The sequence below is a fragment of the Myxocyprinus asiaticus genome, chromosome 12 (genome assembly GCF_019703515.2).
Source record: "Myxocyprinus asiaticus isolate MX2 ecotype Aquarium Trade chromosome 12, UBuf_Myxa_2, whole genome shotgun sequence".
In the NCBI taxonomy this organism is placed as follows: Eukaryota; Metazoa; Chordata; class Actinopteri; order Cypriniformes; family Catostomidae; genus Myxocyprinus; species Myxocyprinus asiaticus.
The window spans coordinates 4,050,711-4,070,522 of record NC_059355.1 but is presented as its reverse complement, the minus strand read 5'-3'; the positions used below and the strand labels follow the sequence as shown (position 1 = coordinate 4,070,522).

General features: G+C 38.0%; 1 protein-coding gene across 1 annotated transcript in view; it reads right to left on the bottom strand.

The window, feature by feature from the left end:
• LOC127449149 (E3 ubiquitin-protein ligase MARCHF7-like) overlaps window positions 1-10,762 on the bottom strand; it is a 36,512-nt gene extending 25,750 nt beyond the window's left edge. Inside the window, exons 1-2 of the mRNA XM_051712382.1 lie at window positions 10,651-10,762; window positions 2,524-2,717 (exon numbers count right to left, since the gene is read on the bottom strand). Coding sequence (XP_051568342.1) covers window positions 2,524-2,703 — 180 coding nt within the window. The 5' untranslated portion in view covers window positions 2,704-2,717; window positions 10,651-10,762. The remainder of the gene's footprint in view (window positions 1-2,523; window positions 2,718-10,650) is intronic.
• Between the last annotated feature and the right edge of the window lie 9,050 nt (window positions 10,763-19,812).

Genomic DNA, 19,812 nt, shown 5'->3' with positions numbered 1-19,812 from the left:
GCAGCAGCAAGAGCGCTAACTAGAACCAAGAAAAATGATCATATCAGCCCCATTTTATCAGCGTTATATTGGCTACTGGTTAAGTTTCATATTAATTTAATTCAGTTAATTACTTACAAAGCTTTGAATAGCCTAGCTCCAAAGTACTTAAGTGACATTCTATCACACTATAATCCACCGCACTCACTATGTTCGCAAAACTCCGTCCTTTTAACAAAAAATAGAATATCAATCCACAAAAGGAGGGAGATCATTTTCATATTTGGCTCCTAAACTATGGAATAGTCTTCCTAGCAGTGTTCAGAACTCAGACACACTCTCTCAGTTTAAGTCTAGACTAACAGCCAGGCATACACCTAATTTATCCCTCAATTCATAGTTATGCTGCTTTAGTTAGGTCTGCCGGAACCAAAATCTGAAAACACTTCTCTTATTCTTTAACCCTGCATGAAGTGAATGGCATTTACGCAAATTTTATTCTATTTCTTTTCCTGTCTAAACCTCGGGATTATACCCCAAGGTTATCAGAGACTGCCAGATCCATCTCCGGTCCTGCCTGATGTCCGATTTCCACTGTGTTGCTGAGTGATGATGAACTGCAGCATGTGCCTGCCAGACTTCACTTCAGTCTACTAAGATGGACTTCACAGAGGATGAATTGATGCAAACTCAAAGACATGGGATTCTTCATGAGCCACTGTCTGAAACATGGGCTCAGGATGGAGTTCACTAAAATGTCATGCCATAAGCTTGCAGCCGGACTGCGATGCTCCTCATTGAATGATACCTATATCAACTTGGTCAAAGGAGGGACAACACTCTCTTAAACTACACAGAAAATGAATTGACCACTAACAAAAGCCTTCATCAGCCAAAATCAAAGGACAATGCATCTACGTGTATTTCCTCAGTTAATTTGGGATGACTTCAAGGACTTTAACACAAACTTAATTCATACAAAATCATTGTTTAATCACTGACCCACAACACTTACAGTAGTTTACTAATTTTAACCACTAATAGCTCTAAACATAAATAATAAATATATTTAACAAATATATTCATTTCTTTTCTGTTATAGCATAATTTCATGTACAGCTGCTTTGAAACAATGCCCGTTTTGAAAAATGCTATACAAATAACTTGGACTTGACAGCGCATCCGTATTTTACGTTTTTCACACGTCAGTTCTCAAGTGAAATTTTCAACGCAATTATTCAATCCTCGTGAACGTGCATGCTGCAGCTGGCTGGAAGCAAAACTGTATTAGTTAAAAGTTTTAACTATTGATCTTTTTCTTACATACACCTAGTGTTTCGCTTCAGTAGACGATATTTAATCCACTGGAGTCGTATGGATTACTTTTATGATGGCAATGTGTGCTTTTTGGAGCTTCAAAATTTTGGCACCCAGTCTTGTTCTTCTAAAAATCTTAGTGTTCTGCAGAAGAAAGAAAGTCATGCATATCTGGGATGGCAGAGTAAATTTTCATTTTTGGGTGAACTATCCTTTAACGACCCTTTTTGGTGTCTCCAAGATCTGATTTGTCGGCATTGACTTACCGTGATAATAGGCTCGTTTGAGATGAACAAGTTCTGCACAGAACCGATAACAGTGATTACCAGCAGGTCAATACTGGACTGGTTAGAAATCTGTCCGTCTTGCTGCGATGTCATGGCAACGTATGCCAAAAATACTTTCGTGAGAGTGATGCAGACAAAGTTTTTAGAGCCAGGTGGCGCAGTTGCTTACTTCCAGCTGTGCAAACTGTAAGCGTGAAGGAAACGACTTGCTGACGACACATCTTAATGCTCATTGGCTTAAACAACTGTGATGTTCTCTTCTAAAATATCAGATTTTTTTTAACGCTCACGTTTTTGAGCGTATAAATTATGTGTGACTGTAAATATGCCCAACACTCAACACAAACAGAGCCATCTCTGTATGGGATATGTCATTATCATTTCTAAAATACGTATTTATTGAATTAAAAATGGATAAATTAAAAAAAAAAACTTGAGGATTTCAAATTCATTTTCATTTAAAACCAACAGAAATTAAATTACATCCACTAACAGCAACAAAGCACATGAACGCAAATCAGGCGACCTTATAGGTGGCTGATGGCAGGTGGAGATGCCTAAAAATGTAAACCTTCTACAGAGAGAGAGACAGACACACTACTTTTTATAAAAACAAAACAAAAATACTTTTAATTATATGGTATTATTGTTTTGTACTGGGAATGGGCTATGGGAGGGTACAAATAGAGGCAAACTGGCAAATATGGACACTTGCTCCTCTTTTACCTGACAAACCAGTATATACTGTCCTGCCAAATACCAATAAAAAGACTTTTGGGGGATTTGCAGGTGACTGTTACAGCAGGTCTTTTACTGTGGAAGGTCTGATGATGATTCAGAAATGACAGCAGTTATGTTGTGAAACTGTGTTAAGCTGCACTACCTATGGAGCTGCACAGGAACATGAGCCATTCCAGAAATGAATGCATCACTGTAATACCTGATAGTCTGAGTCTAGCTTGACAGAAGCTTCTCTGCTGAAGCGATCTCTTCCTAAGACGCTCCCTCTGCCATAAAGACGACTAGCACTGAGCGCTGAAGATGAGGACAGGGAGGAGGGTGATGACTGTGAGGAAGAGCTGGAGACAGCGAACGGAAACCGACGAGACTTTGAATCCATCTCTGAACTGCACCCTGAGAGACAGAAAAGGAGTGTGAGAAAGCATTCCAGCTGAATACCTACAGCAGCAGTCAAAGTGTGTCTTCAGTCACTGACTACCACTACCTGTCCTGCATTACAAGTTGCCTCCAGCAGTTTGATGCTTTAAGTTCTAAAAATATGAGTGACACCACAAATTTGAATTTGAAGATGGATATCGTTATATTATACAATAAAAAAAAATGTCATTCGCAATTTCTTAACTTTAAAACCCTCTGGCTTTTAATTTATTGGAACACTCCAAGAATCAGTGCATCATGAGCCGCACGTGCTATGAGTGCATGTCAAAAACAGCAGCACTCATTCACTGAAGCGTGCAGTGCATGCAGACTGTAAATTTACTTATTAAACCCATCCTTTGCGATATACAAAAAAAACTACTGTATGGCTTCAAGAGACTTTGAATATAATGCAGGAGTCATATGGACTTCTTTAATGATGATTTTATGCTTCTTCAATGTCATATTGAAGCTTGACAGTGACGACCATGACACAATATCGGAGCACTGGAATACGCTCTTCATTAATGCGCCAATGACAGCGATTAAGAGAGTGATCACTTCACTTCTGGGGATGTGGACTTTAGTGTGCAACATATACAATGCCTTTTCTACATGTGTTGATATTCCGGAGACCAATGCGTGACTGCTGTGTGCATTTTCCATTTCCCTTTTTGATTTGTAACTAGCAGCACCTAAAATTCTAGAATTCTTCCTAAAAATGGATGTCCACATATGTGGACATATCAAACCAAACTAGAGATGCTACTCTTTACACCCAAACAGGGTTCAGTGGAAAAAAAACTTAAGAGGTTTCTTCCCAGTTGGTTTTAATTCATTTAAAAATTCTGCGTTCGCCTACAGCGAAGCCAAAATTCAATGTCCATGCACGTGGACGAAGGGTCGCCCAAGGTTAAAGGTTTCTTTTAAAATTGTCAGGAAAGATTTTCAGCCTTTTTTCCTCTTTTAGTCAAAAATGTTTGGAAATTTCAGTGCATCCCTAATATTTGAATTAGGCTCTGCATATGCGAGGAGATCAATGATTTTATTTGATTTGAGAGTTAATAACTTCATTTTGGTCTGTTTGACTTACAATAGCGCACAAGTCGTATCACCTAATTTTATGGTGGGTTTCTTTTGCTTTATGAGGCTTGAAAGCACAGAGTCACCAAAGTATTCACTGTCATTATATGCCAAAAAGATTGAAGATTGAAAAATCATTTTGGAAGAAAGGTGTCATACGGGTTTGGAACACCATTAGCATCAATAAAATAAAATTTTAGGGAGAACTAATTAGTCTGTTGTATCACAACGCACTTTTTTCCCTCCTCTGTAAACCCCCTAACATGTCTTCCTTCTGCAAACTTAATCAAGCCACCTAAAAATACCCCACTCTCTACAGTAACATATCAAAATAGCACCTGCAACGAAGGCTTATGCTCTCTGCTGTATGCAGAGCCTTTTTCAAATCACATTTCCTAAGTGAGAACACTACTAAACTTAACCTGAAGGCATGAAAGCACTGCCTCAAGTCAGGTGTCATGCAGAAAGAGAGCAAGTGTGGCAGGGGCCATTGCAGACCAAAGCCTGTACTTGAAACGTGAAGGCCTACTCTCATTTAGATCATTCAGCATGTTATAAAGACACTGCATTGCCTATTTTATTAGTCCTAAGCAAGCTGTTGCATAGGGTGGCCAAAAAAATGTAGACGCTTAAGCCACATTTAGAAATGGATAAATTTCAATACATTAGGGCAGTGGTTCCCAACTCTGTTCCTGGGGGCCCTCCAACACTGCACATTTTGTATATCTCCCTTTTCTGACACACCCAATTCAGGTCTTGGAGTCTCCACTGACGAGCAGATGAGTTGAATCAGGTGTGTTTGATTTGGGAAACATCCAAAATGTGTGCAGTTGTGGGGCCTCCAGGAACAGGGTTGGGAACCACTGCATTAGAGATTATCAAACAAAAATGTCAAACCAAGTGATAATTGCAAAAAAAAAAAAAAAAAAATTCTTTGCAATTTTTACGATTACTTTTAACCATCTAGTCTCTATATAGTTTGAGTGCATTAAGTTCAAATAGATGTCCCAGCAGAGTAACCATTATGTAAAATGTTCCACTAAGTTCGACAACCAGAAAGTTCCAAAAACTATTGTCTTCATTTTAAACAGTATTGTTGTATCATTTACAACCTATATCTTTTGGTAAATGTTTTGCTTGAAAGGTGATTAAAATATTGGCATTCTTACATGTTTGTTGAAGTGTGATTTAAAGGGATAATTCATTAAAAAAAAAAACATTCTCCATACAACAAATAAATGGTGAAAGAGGCTGTCCTTCAGCCCAACTTGTCATTTTTTTGTTTCATTGATGAAATGAAGTAATGTGGGTTTGAAACATGATGATGTGTAACATTTAACATGTATCATGTTGTTTCAAACCCACATGACCTCATTTTTTCCACTGCAAATTGATACAGATTTCCTGATTCGATTCCGATTCACAAGCTCTCAATTCGATTTTGATTCATATATTTCAGTTATAATGTCCATTTCGCTTACATATGAAAGAAACTCTCTCCCAGCTTATGCGGTTAATAATACAGGGGACCTTCTACCTTAGTACTTTATGAAAATATAAATTTTACAAAATCACATTTGTTTTTCATCATTTAGTTACATTTTAACTTAATAAAATATACAAATACATGTTTCCATGAATAAACAGGATACTGTATTGCATATATTATTCTTTTGTTACATGTTTATTGTATAATGCATAATTTGTACTATTTACAAGTATTTACTTCGATTTTTAGAACATGTGCTAAAAATTGTTACTATCTCTTTAAGAAAACCGACCATCCGTAAATGAGAGCATATTAACAAGAGAGTACTCAAATCGCTTCTAAACCTCATTCGTGCTAATCTTGATTAGAAATAAAGGTTTATTTTTTTGTTGTTTTTGCTCAACAATTGACTGAAAAGTACAGAAAGGATATTAAGGGCGTTTTCACACCTAGTTCGTTTGAGCACTCCAAACGGTCTGAGCGATATAACCTGTAACCCTAATGATCTCAGACCCCCTAAAAGGACCCACAAATGAACAATACTCAGACCTCCTCAAGAGATTCGGTCCAAGTACGGTTCATTTGTGGGTCCTTTTGTGTTTGGATTGATTCATGCTATGTGAAGGCGAAGAGGTACCAGTCTGCTTTGCATTTAGTTATGACATAAGTCCCTCGAGGCTTGCCATACATACAGTAGCTACAGTTGAAGTCAGAAGTTTACACACACCTTAGCCAAATACATTTATACTCAGTTTTTCACAATTCCTGACATTTAATCGTAGAAAACATTCCCTGTCTTATGTCAGTTAGGATCACTACTTTATTTTAAGAAAGTGAAATGTCAGAATAATAGTAGAGAGAATGATTTATTTCAGCTTTTATTTCTTTCATCACATTCCTAGTGGGTCAGAAGTTTACATATACTAACAAAGTGTTTGGTAGCATTGCCTTTAAATGGTTTAACTTGGGTCAAACGTTTAGGGTAGCCTTCCACAAGCTTCTCACAATAAGTTTCTGGAATTTTGGCCCATTCCTCCAGACAGAACTGGTGTAACTGAGTCAGGTTTGTAGGCCTCCTTGCTCGCACACGCATTTTCAGTTCTGCCCACAAATTTTCTATCGGATTGAGGTCAGGGCTTTGTGATGGCCACTCCAATTCCTTGACTTTGTTGTCCTTAAGCCATTTTGCCACAACTTTGGAGGTATGCTTAGGGTTATTGTCCATTTGGAAGACCCATTTGTGATGAGCTTTAACTTCCTGGCTGATGTCTTGAGATGTTGCTTCATTATATCCACATAATTTTCCTTCCTCATGATGTCATCTATTTTGTGAAGTGCACCAGTCCCTCCTGCAGCAAAACACCCCCACAACATGATGCACCCCATGCTTCACGGTTGGGATGGTGTTCTTCAGCTTGCAAATCTCACCCTTTTTTTTCTCCAAACATAACGATGGTCATTATGGCCAAACAGTTCAATTTTTGTTTTATCAGACCAAAGGAAATTTCTCCAAAAAGTAAGATCTTTGTCCCCATGTGCACTTGTAAACTGTAGTCTGTATTTTTTATGGTGGTTTTGGAGCAGTGGCTTCTTCCTTGCTGAGCAGCCTTTCAGGTTGTGTCGACATAGGGCTCGTTTTACTGTGGATATAGATACTTGTCTCCCGGTTTCCTCCAGCATCATCACAAGGTCCTTTGCTGTTGTTCTTGGATTGATTTGCACTTTTCGCACCAAACTACGTTCATCTCTAGGAGACAGAATGCATCTCCTTCCTGAGCGGTATGATGGCTGCGTGGTCCCATGGTGTTTATACTTGCATACTATTGTTTGTACAGATGAACATGGAACCTTCAGGCATTTGGAAATTGCTCCCAAGGATGAATCAGACTTGTGGAGGTCCAGACATTTTTTTTTCTGAGGTCTTGGCTGATTTCTTTTGATTTCCCCATGATGTCAAGCAAAGAGGCACTGAGTTTGAAGGTAGGCCTTAAAATACATCCACAGGTACACCTCCAATTCAGTACACCTCCTATCAGAAGCCAATTGGCTAATTGTCTAATGGCTTGACATCATTTTCTGGATTTTTCCAAGCTGCTTAAAGGCACAGTTAACTTAGTGTATGTAAACTTCTGACCCACTGGAATTGTGATAGTCAGTGAAAAGTGAAACAATCTGTCTGTAAACAATTGCTGGAAAAAAACTCATGTCATGCACAAAGTAGACGTCCTAAACGACTTGCCAAAACCATATTAGCAAACTATAAAATCTGTGGAGTGGTTAAAAAAATGAGTTTTAATGACTTCAACCTAAGTGTATGTAAACTTCTGAATTCAACTGTAAATCACAATCGCCTGATCAAGATAATTTGATCTAACCACGATTTTTGTGAACTTTACAATTCCAATAACATTTTACGGTCCAAATAATGGAATTTTAAGCGAATATAGAAATACCATGATTACAATGACCGTGCTGTGTCATTTTCCAGTCTTGCTATATTATCTGAGCACTCCAAATTACCAGAGGACTGGCCGCAGAGCAGCTTCTGAAGTGCACGTAAAGCTAAACCGCTTTGAAGTGCTGTGATGCACGTGCTGAAGTCTGCACCAAACTCACACAAAAATACAAGCAAGGATTTTGATAGTGCATGCAAAGCACTCCGTTTCACTTTAACATTTGCGGAACGGTAAATGTTTTGGGTTCATTCATACACGCAGGAGGAGACGCCCGCTTCATTCCTCTAGAGATGATAAAATGTAAAAACATATTTTCAAATACACAGATCGCAATGTTTTCCTTCATGGGAAAAATGGGTTTGTGGGTTTAATTGGAGAGCCTTAACATACACGTGAAAGTGAAGAATTAAGAACAGAAATATATTACTACTGCATAATAAAATAGCTTAGAAAAAAGCAGGGTTGTCTGGGCTACATTAAAAACACTGTAAATGTAAAGTTGGCCAAAAAGAAAGACTTATTTTAAGTATTTGAAAATATTTAAAATATGATTCCTCATGTCATTCTTTCCCAATGCAATATTTTAAGTTTTTAAAGCCATAAAGGATATCACAAGTCCATTTACACCGCAAACACAAAAAGCACTGAGGTTGTTTCCAGCTGATTCCCTTTCTGGTTCACTTTAACTGAACTGGGTTTGGTTCGTTTAAAAAGTACTATATGTGAAACCGCCCTAAAAGAGACATTATTCAATGAAAAATGGATGCCGTGGATCTCGTCTTTGGATACGCATTATGGAACAAGTCATATCTAACTATTTCTCACCATGCAATTAAAGGATCTACTCAATCACTGGTGAGTGAAATCTAAATGTTTACCAGCCAGTGGCGAATCACTGACATTTTAAGTCGCATAGTGCTAAATTTGTTCTCATATGAGACTCATTTACTCATTGTAGAGAGGTGCACATGTAGTAAAAGATCGATCTTGGGATTTAAGGATCAATATCGATCTCATTCAAACGAAGATTGCGATGCATCAGAAAATCAATATTCTTACCTAGTCCTAATGAAATGTAATTAATGTAATCCAATGAATGTAAATGGTGACTGAGACAATGGTTTCTTTTGTCTACCATGGAAGCATGCATGTAATATGGGTTTGGAACAACATGAGGGTGAGTAAATGATGACAAGTTATTTATTTTTTTGAGTGAACTGATTTTTGATTTTAAATCACAGACTAAAAATAAAATGTTCCAAGCAGAAACAGAATTATTTGGTTCCGGAGATCCGCAGCCTCCTTTCCAAAAGATAACTAGTTAGAACAGTGTTGTCAAATCTCACAAGAAAAAACAAAAAAAAAAAAGGACCTGGTCTGGAAAAACAAGCTCAAAATAAGGAACTTGCCTCGCCCAAAATAAGTGAAAATTCAATTGTATTTCCATATGGGGGTGAATTATCAGCATAGAAATTATAACTAGGACTTAAGCTATCTTAGAGCTACAGAAAGCCATCAGACAAGCATGACAAGAACTATGTTAACACCTGCGTGAAACAGAGTATGCAAACATTGCAGGATGATTTTGTAAAACTCAGGCTCATACCGTACACCCAACAAGGAGCACACTAAACTGTACACTTTTAACGGAGTCATAATAAGGTCATGCTTGCATGCAAATTCATCTTTTGTTTTTTTAACCCATTTTCTCCCCAATTTGGAATGCCCAACTCCCACTACTTAGTAGGTCCAAGTGGTGGCACGGTTACTCGCCTCAATCCGGGTGGTGGAGGACAAGTCTCAGTTGCCTCCACTTCTGAGACCGTCAATCTGCGCATCTTATCACGTGGCTCGCAGTGCACGACACCGCGGAGACTCACAGCACGTGGAGGTTCATGCTACTCTCAACTTACCACGCGCCCCACTGAGAGCGAGAACCACTTCATCGCAACCACAAGGAGGTTACCCCATGTGACTCTACGCTCCCTAGCAACCAGGCCAATTTGGTTGCTTAGGAGATCTGGCTGGAGTCACTCAGCATGCCCTGGATTCGAACTTGCGACTCCAGGGGTGGTAGTCAGCGTCAATACACTCGTTTTTTTTTTTTTTTTTTTTTTCTGAATCAGTAGTACACTACAAAGAGAGTACATTCTTCTACTCTTCCACTTCCCTGATTTCAAGGCAGTGCACTGTTTCACATCAGTTTTAACACAGCAATTCAAAGATTAGAGATTTTTAAGTGCCAACCTATGCTGATTGACAATCTGCATGAAATTTGGGTTGAGATTCTAGACCAAAGTAGTGATTTCCAACACTGCCTCTCAAAATCTATTAAAGTCTTTCTTTCACTATGCCTATGGCCTCTATGTTTGATGCTAAACTTGACAGCATAACACCATGATCTTTGCTCTGAAGCACAGCTGACACATATCAAGCTGGTGACAGTGCTCTGACTGTTCTGATTTGCATTTGCTCAGCTCAGTTCTCGGATTACAAGCACATGAAAACACAAATGGCTCGCAGAGGAGGAACACGCGGATTCTTCACTCTGTACAAAGCATTTGCTCCAATAAATCAGACTGATTTAACTCAATACCTTCAAAAAAAAAAAAAAGTACATGCACATGACATGCACCACTGATCCGTTAAACTAGAAGCTCTTAATCGCGTTGCATGTGATCCCCGGAGAAATTAACATTAATAAACCAGCACTCTGCAGATGTCTAGGCCTTGTTTTTGTTAGCCATGCCACTTCGTAACTAAAACAACATTAAAGCAGCTACATTTCAAAATCACCATCGAGCAAACGCATGCAATTGGATCGTAAGAGTTTATATAACGACTTCCACGAACACAGTCCGTTACAGCGGCCCAGTCTCACCGTTTTTAAAGGGCTCCGATTGGCATTACTTCCGTATGAACTCGCCTCTGATTTTCCGTCTCTCCGCCTTTAATATGAATGGCGCTCGTGTGTTGATATAGAGACACGGTCACGTGGTTTAAAGTGTAAGCGGACACCCGCAGGAAACGCTTATCGTTCATCACGGCAGGTGACTGACAGGCTTGTCAGCCAATGAATGGCAGCATAGCGAAATACGCCCCGCCCCCGCCGCGTATTGACATGAAGCATACAAATTAAGCATATTGAATGAGAGACTGTAAAACAACTTCAGACTGCAGGTTGAATACAAAAGGAATGTAATGTCAAGGAAAATATTGGGTGTTGACCGAGATTATGTACATTTAAGGTTGTTTGAAATAAAAAAAAAAATTAAAAAAAAGGTGATACAAAAAAAGAGAACTCTATTAAAAATCTACTTTTTTCAAAACACATATCATAGCATTCATAGCATAAAAAAATAAAATAAAATAAAAAGTGAGGAAAAAAAGACCATCAAGTAAAAGGTGACTTGTATAACCATCAAGTAAAAGGTGTTAAAATACTTTCCATGCACACTGAATACACGTTTCTTCCATGAACGTGAGTGTATATACATATATATATATATATATACATACATACACACACACACACACACTGGCGGCCAAAAGTTTGGGAAAATGTACAGATTTTGCTGTTTCAGAAGGAAATTGGTACTTTAATTCACCAAAGTGGCATTCAACCGATCACATAAGTATAGTCAGGACATTACTGATGTAAAAAAACAGCACCATCACTATTTGAAAAAAGTCATTTTTGATCAAATCTAGACAGCAGCCATCACTCCAACACCTTATCCTTGAGTAATCATGCTAAATTGCTATTTTGGTACTAGAAAATCACTTTCCATTATATCAAACACAGCTGAAAACTATTTGGTTCGTTAAATTAATCTTAACATTGTCTTTGTGTTTGTTTTTGAGTTGCCACAGTGTGCAATAGACTGACATGTCTTAAGGTCAATATTAGGTCAAAAATGGCAAAAAAGAAACTGCTTTCTCTAGAAACTCTTCAGTCAATCATTGTTTTGAGGAATGAAGGCTATACAATGCTTGAAATTGCCCCAGAAAACTGAAGATTTCATACAAAGGTGTACACTACAGTCTTCAAAGACAAAGGACAACTGGCTCTAACAAGGACAGAAAGAGATGTGGAAGACCAGATGTACAACTAAACAAGAGGATAAGTACATCAGAGTCTCTAGTTTGAGAAATAGACGCCTCACATGTCCTCAGCTGACAGCTTCATTGAATTCTACCCGCTCAACACCAGTTTCATGTACAACAGTAAAGAGAAGACTCAGGGGTGCAGGCCTTATGGGAAGAACTGCAAAGAAAATGACACTTTTGAGACAGAAAAACAAAAAGAAAAGGTTAGAGTGGGCAAAGAAACACAGACATTGGACAACAGATAATTGGAAAAGAGTGTTATGGATCTTAACCCCATTGAGCTTTTGTGGGATCAGCTAGACTGTAAGGTGTGTGAGAAGTGCCCGACAAGACAGCCACATCTATGGCAAGTGCTACAGGAAGTGTGGGGTGAAATGTCACCTGAGTATCTGGACAAACTGACAGCTAGAATGTCAAGGATCTGCAAAGCTCTCATTGCTGCACGTGGAGGATTTTTTGATGAGAACTCTTTGAAGTAGTTTAAGAAGTTCTGAACATTGTTTTCAAATTGTAATAGTAATTTTTCATGTTATCAATGTCCTGACTATACATTATGATCAGTTGAATGCCACTTTGGTGAATAAAAGTACCAATTTCTTTCCATAAGAGCAAAATTTGAACATTATTCCAAACTTTTGGCCGCCAGTGTATATATATATATACATACAACACATATATGCAGAATGGCTACCTACACATTGATTAAGCCACTTCACTTCGATTTGTTGGACAAAAGTTTTCAGATATTAATAATATTTTAAAACTATATTATTGCACTGCTTATTTTTTTTTTAAAGAAATAATGGTAACACTTTACAATAAGGTTCCATTTGTTAACATTAGTTAACATGAATTAACAATGAACAACACTTTTACATCATTTGCTGTAACAAGTTCAACATATACTAATACATTTAAATGTTGTATTTACTAACATTAGTTATGCATTATGAACTAACATGAACGAACAATGAACAACTGTATTTTTATTAACTAACATGAACTAAGATTCATAAATGCTGTTATAAATATATTGTTCATTGTTAGTTCATGATACCAAATGTATTAACTAATGTTAATGAATCAAACTTTATTGCAAAGTGATACCATAATAACAATAATAATAAAAGATTATTCCAAACGACTTATCCTTTTTCAAGGATTTCAGCTTTACGCCATTTTGACACTTTTGACTTTAAGCCCCAGAAAAAATATCAAAACTTTGAACACAGTAATTGAATGTTCATCATAGTATAGGTGTATTCAAGTAATTGTTTTTTGTGAATTGCATTTTAAACATATTTATGAATAGTTTAATAGATCCAGACACAAAATGAGCATCACGTCATTGACCCATATATACAAGCCTATACAGACTACACAAATTGAACAAATCAAGGAAAGCATTTATTGTGGTTTTCATTTCTTTTTGGGTATTTGTCTGTTTGGCCGGTAGAGGGAGGTATAATGCATCTGATACAGTAATGATTGCTCATTCAGTTGTGTTTGCTCAGAGCCACATGGTATTTATCTTGTCACTGTGGTAATTAAAAATACAGTTAACTGTTCTAATAAGACAATAATGAGAACTGCAAACAAAAATGTTACAAGTCAAGTTACAATATTTGTAAATACACAAAATATATTCATCCATTTGATTAACTGAGAAAAATTATTTATCATATGCACACAAGATTAGAAAAATTCAATTTCATCTTCTAGGAAGACTGATAGGGTCTCGTTGATGGTACAAAATGCGGGTCATTTTTAATGGCACAGATTTCTTGATTAAACAGTTAATAAACAGCAGGTTTGGACTAGGTTATTTAAATATTAAATTATAAAAAAAAAATTTAATTGGATATTTTTTTGTGGTCAGTGATGAGTAAATTACTATTTTATTTAGGATATATGGTTTTTTTTTTGTTTTTTTTTACATGTTTACATTTTTTGATAGTAGTCACCCTATAAGTACTAATATGCATAAATCAGTTTTTAAAAAGCAGAAAATGTCTTTGAAATCCTTAAAAAAATGCAGATGTTACATTGCTAAGAATACTGTCACACTGCCAAACTGCTTTGATGTATACTCATATGGACGAACATTTTATTAGCAGCCAGATTTTGTACTATGACTAACAGAGGGACAGCTCTCTTTCACTCCTAATCCTTACATGGTGACAAAGGCCCTATAATGAAGAGGTCACCATCAGAACAAAGATAGAACACAAGCACCACCCCCACTAGTGTTTGCCCTGTCCGTCTGCTGTCATGTTCTGGCTCCCAATCGTGGATGACTGGATTAAGGAAGGGTACTGAAGCTTTATGCTTGTAAAAGAGGAAGGAAACTCTAAACATGGATGCCCCAATACTGAAGTTTCAAGAGAAGTTTGATAAACATTTTCTACTCTCTGATGGCGAACAGTTTATTTTTGCACTTTCCAGGATCTAAAGACATTAAAACAAAGTACAAAGTTAGAGTTCACCCAAAAATGAAAATTGTTTTATCATTTAATCAACCTCAGGCCATCCCAGATGTGTATGACTTTCTTTCTTCTGTTGACCACAAACAAGTTTGTTTTGAAGAATATCTCAGCTCTGTACGTCCATACAATGCAAGTGAATGCTGTCCAGAAGCTCCAAAAATTCATGTCTTCAGAAGCAATATGATAGGTATAGGTGAGAAACAGATCAATATTTAAGTCCTTTTTTACTTTAAATCTCCACTTTCTCTTTCACATTCTCCTTCTTTTGTTTTTTGGCGATTCGCAATCTTCACGTAGATGGCCACCTACTGATCGGGGCTGGTCAAAGGTGGAGATTTATAGTCAAAAAGGACTTAAATATTTATCTGTTCCTCACCCACACCTATCATATCACTTCTGAAGACATGGATTTAAACACTGGAGGTCTTATGGCTTACTTTTATGCTGCATTTGTGTGCTTTTTGGAGCTTCAAGGTTCTGGCCACAATTCATGTGCATTGTATGGACCTACAGAGCTGAGATATTCTTCTAAAAATCTTCATTTGTGTTCTGCTGAAGAAAGAAAGTCATACACATCTGGGATGGCATGAGGGTGAGTAAATGATGAGAGAATTTTCATTTTTGGGTGAACTATCCCTTTAAATGTGTGGGGACTGATTCAGAGTGTCGTACTTCTATATAAGGAAACAGTCTCCACTCACCAAATAATACAATCACAGCTGAGTTTCTTTTTTTACATAGAAGAAAAAAAACAACAATTAAGGGATCAAGGGTAGAAGTCAGCAACTTCAGACATGGCTGAAAGAATGTCTGGCCTCCTTCTCCACAGATGTGTAATCACAAAGGAATGCCTGCAGACCTCTCGGCTTTTCCACCGTCCTTCTTTCCCTCGTTCACAAGTGCTTTCCCACGCCTTCCCCTGGTCTCCAGCCTCCTGCTTTTTTCCCCCGGCCGAGGTTCACGGCACATGAACGCACCTCAGAGGGTCATGCTTTCACAAAGGACACAATGCCACTTCAGGCAGCCAAACTGCACACAGAACTTAAAATAGAATTCTTGGTGAGAGTACGTTTCTCTGTCCAACCATTCATGTGATTGTTGTTCCTCACACGCACTTCCCCAACATCTGACACATCGCCAGAGAAGAAGCTCTCTTCTAAGCATCTGTTTGTCGAGTTTTCCATCTGAAATGGCAGTTGATGTGTGTTTCGAACACTTTTGTTTGCTCAACGTGATTGCGACTGATAACCGAGAAGTGCTGCAATTCAAACAAGCCATAACACATGGTTTAGTTTACTTTCATTTTCCGCTAATCCACAAATGACTGTACAAGTGCATAATTGTACATGGAACTGGTACATTCTAACCAGTTGTCTTGTAATGAATGCAATATTGCAGTGTAAACACTGAATGTTGCTTTTTTCTCTGTATCTCTCTCTCCCTCTCAAGTTCCTGAAAATCATAGAGATTTGCCGGGAAACACTACCTGTTAGTTGTTTATTATTTTCCAGTCCTCCAGGTGTATAGCGACTGCTGTGATTATCCGTCCTCCACCCAAAACCACCCTGCTGAGTGGAGATGGATGGCTCATGGGGGATAAAAACCCACTTGAACACACACAAGACATGGCTATTATCACGGCGTTGCTGATGGCCTAGTTTTGATCATACAACATGGAGTCTCCTCCGAATGCCTGACCCTGCTTGCTGCCTAAAGCACAGGCAGCATTGAGCTGAAATGACTAATTAAAGCAGACGTTGTTTTTGCATAAATCAAGGTTCGATGCGGTCTGACAGTTGGCGTGAACATTTAAATAGAATCCCTGAGATGGGCAAGGGAGAACAAATGTGAACGTTCCGTTGACATTGTGCAATTTAGCGTTTCACTAGACAGGAAGGGGAAGTCCGCAGTAAGGTGTTCTGGATCAGTGTTGTGAAATTAGATTGTTACTTGTGAATAAATATTGCACGCATTAAGTGAGAATTCAGAAGAATTTTATGCCTTTATCTTTCTCTCACACTCTTTCTTTGTCTTTGTAGCCAAACGTGAAGTGTCCATTTCACATTTTCGGATGTCTATCCTCAAAGGAGAATAACAAAAGCCAAGCTATCATTTTTCAGGCAGAGAATCTTCTTGCAGCTACCCTTACTTTTACTTTGATCTATAATTGTACTACTCCTTTGCACATTTTGAAGTGATTCACTAACACCCTTATTTGTCTATGCCCTTGGGACTGATGCTAGAGACCATAAATAGCATCTATATGTGACATTTGGTAACAGTGCATATACATGCACGATAAAGCACCGCACTAGCACTGTTCCACTTGAGCAGAATGTAATTGAGAACAGCATGCCAAGGCCAGGGAGAACCATTTATGCACACTCCTTTTAATTCCACAATAATTCATACAACTGTTGTTTAAAGCGTCATTTTTTTAAAGGGAAATATATGTTAAATATTTCCATTAGTGCCTTGCACTGTAGGCAGTGTGGTAATATAAATAGTCATTCAAAAGGGTTATTAAATGATATTATCTTTACAAATGGAAGCAGGCACAGCAGCTGAAAGCTAATCTCTGGGAATTGATCTGCTGCACAGCCTGTCCTCTGCTTTTCCTTCCTTCCACCCATGAAAATATACCTCTGTCTTTTTTTTTTTTTTACTCTAAAGGATGAATGTTGCAGGGTTGCTTGACAGATCCTATTTTACTGATCTCGGTGAAAGCTCAATCTATTTTCTTCAATCCCCACCCCCCTCTCTTTATTAATCCTCCTAATGTTTTCTCTCCTCCTCCGGCGGCTGATGCACTCTTTGATATATCATCGCTGAAGGGAGCGAGGGAAAATGTCAATTACAACAGTTAAACGTGAACATTTAACTACTGTACTGGTGTTTTATAACAGGGCTGATGTGTCGTAGACAGTGAGGACAGGAAGGTTTGATCAGTTTAGTGGTCAAGTGAACATAAAATCTGACAACACTTAAAGGGATAGTTCACCCAAAAATGAAAATTCTCTCGTCATTTACTCACCCTCATGCCATCCCAGATGTGTATGACTTTCTTTCTTCTGCAGAACACAAATGAAGATTTGTAGAAGAATATCTCATCTCTTTTAGTCCATATAATGCAATTCAACAGGGTCCAAAACTTTGAAGCTCTAAAAAGCACATAAAGGCAGCATTAACGTAATCCAGTGGTTAAAGAGAAGTCTTGAGAAGTGATATGATAGGTGTGGGTGAGAAACAGTCACTTTTACATTCTTCTTCTTGTGTTTTTGGTGATTTACATTCTTAATGCATACCGCCCCCTACTGTGCAGACAGAAGATTTTCTAGCAAAAAAGGACTTAAATATTGATCTGTTTCTCACCCACATCTATTATATCACTTCTGAAGATATGGATTAAAACACTGGAGTCATATGGATTACTTTTACGATGCCTTTAAGTGCTTTTTGGAGCATCAACATTTTGGCACCCATTCACTTGCATTGTATGGACCTACAGAGTGAGATATTCTTCTAAAAATCTTCATTTGTGTTTAGCAGAAGAAAAAGTCATACACATCTGGGATGGCATGAAGGTGAGTAAATGATGAGAGAATTTTCAGATTTGGGTGAACCATACCTTTAAGAGAGAAGAGCTGTTTGAAAGTGAAGATTTATAGCAACAACAAAAAAAGCACTTAAATATTCATCCATTTTTCACCTACACCTTTCATAACGTTTCTGAAAACATGGATTTAACCACAGGAGTTGTATGGATTACTTTTATGCTGCCTTTATGTGCTTGCAAAACAGAGCTGAGATATTCCTCTAAAAATCTTCATTTGTGTTTAGCAGAAGAAAAAGTCACACATCTGGGATGGCATGAGGGTGAGTAAATGATGAGAGAATTTTCAGATTTGGGTGAACTATTCGTTTAAGAGAGAAGAGCACTAAGGAGGGCTGTTTGAAAGTGAAGATTAATAGCAACAACAAAAAAAGCACTTAAATATTCATCCATTTTTCACTTACACCTATCATAACACTTCTGAAGACATGGATTTAACCACAGGAGTTGTATGGATTACTTTTATGCTGCCTTTATGTGCTTCTTGCAATACAGAGCTGAGATATTCCTCAAAAAATCTTCATTTGTGTAAATCAGAAGAAAGGAAGGCATGCACATCTGGGATGGCATGAGGGTGAGAAAATGATGAGAGAATTTCCATTTCTGGGTGAACTATTCCTCCTATTCCCGAGGAAGCTGCTCTGATAGCGTGCCAATAAAATCTAAAATGTACTTTGTTCCAAACTGTACTGCAAGGGATAACATGATGTATTTTCTCTCTTAACTTAAGAAATTAAAAGCTTCTGTGCAATGTGCAGCCTGACTCAGAACCGTTGGCAATGATTGCATCTCTATGAGAAGATACTCCATTTTAAAGCCGTGACTGGATTCCTTTTTTCCCCCTCACATTAATGACCCCTTCCTGGAAATGAGTGGGTGTGGGGGAGAGAGACTGAGAGAGAGCGAGCGAGCACAAGAAAGAGAACAGGGGCTGATGTCAGTGGTCTGTCACACCTCATGTGGATATCCCGTGGGTCTGCCACTCCATCACTTCCTATCTGTTTATCTCATCGCCGCCATGTTACAACTTTCCTCACATCTAAGGATGATTAAATGCACCTACAGTAAACAGAAGGACAAAAATGAGTTAAGCATGCGCTCTCACGCCTCTCTGTAAACATTACATGCACAGGTCAAAGGTCAGCTTATGTGCAGTCATCATGATCATTATGACTACACACTCTGATGTCATGATGATGTAATAATTTGTATGCTTCCTGCTTAGCTGCACTAAAATATACATGATAGAATAGGAAGAGGAGACAGCCCCTGCCCCAGTCAAATGTAAAAATGGTTTTCATTGCTGACTCACACACAGGTGTGCATATATCACACCAGACAGACTGAATTTTAACTCGACTATGGACCACAATCAAGCGGCTCGCTCGCTCATTTGCAGTCAGATATATTAAGAATTTATGGCTGTATAAATTATGTAAACATTTAAAGGTCATCTTTTATTTATGGATACAAACAGAAGCGCTGACAGAGGAACAAACAGCTTGAATACCTAACAGAAACATTTCTTGTCATATCCGTGTTTGGAACGGGTCTTCTCCTATCGTCCGTCAGGCGCAATCGTTTGCTCGGCTCGGAAGAAAACAGTTTCCGATTAGAGTATCATTGCTCCAAAGTCAGTCAAGAGAAAAACACTCTTTGCTCTTTTAAAATAGGCTAATAAGGCAAACTGGGGAAACTATTGTCTCTTTTACACTGATTAGCACTTTGCCTAGTGATTTTATGCAAGACTAAGTGAGAGGCTCGCAATTCAATTATTCCTTAAGGCCAGCAAATTGCGTAAAAGACACTATTTTAGTCTCTTGGAGAGAAATTT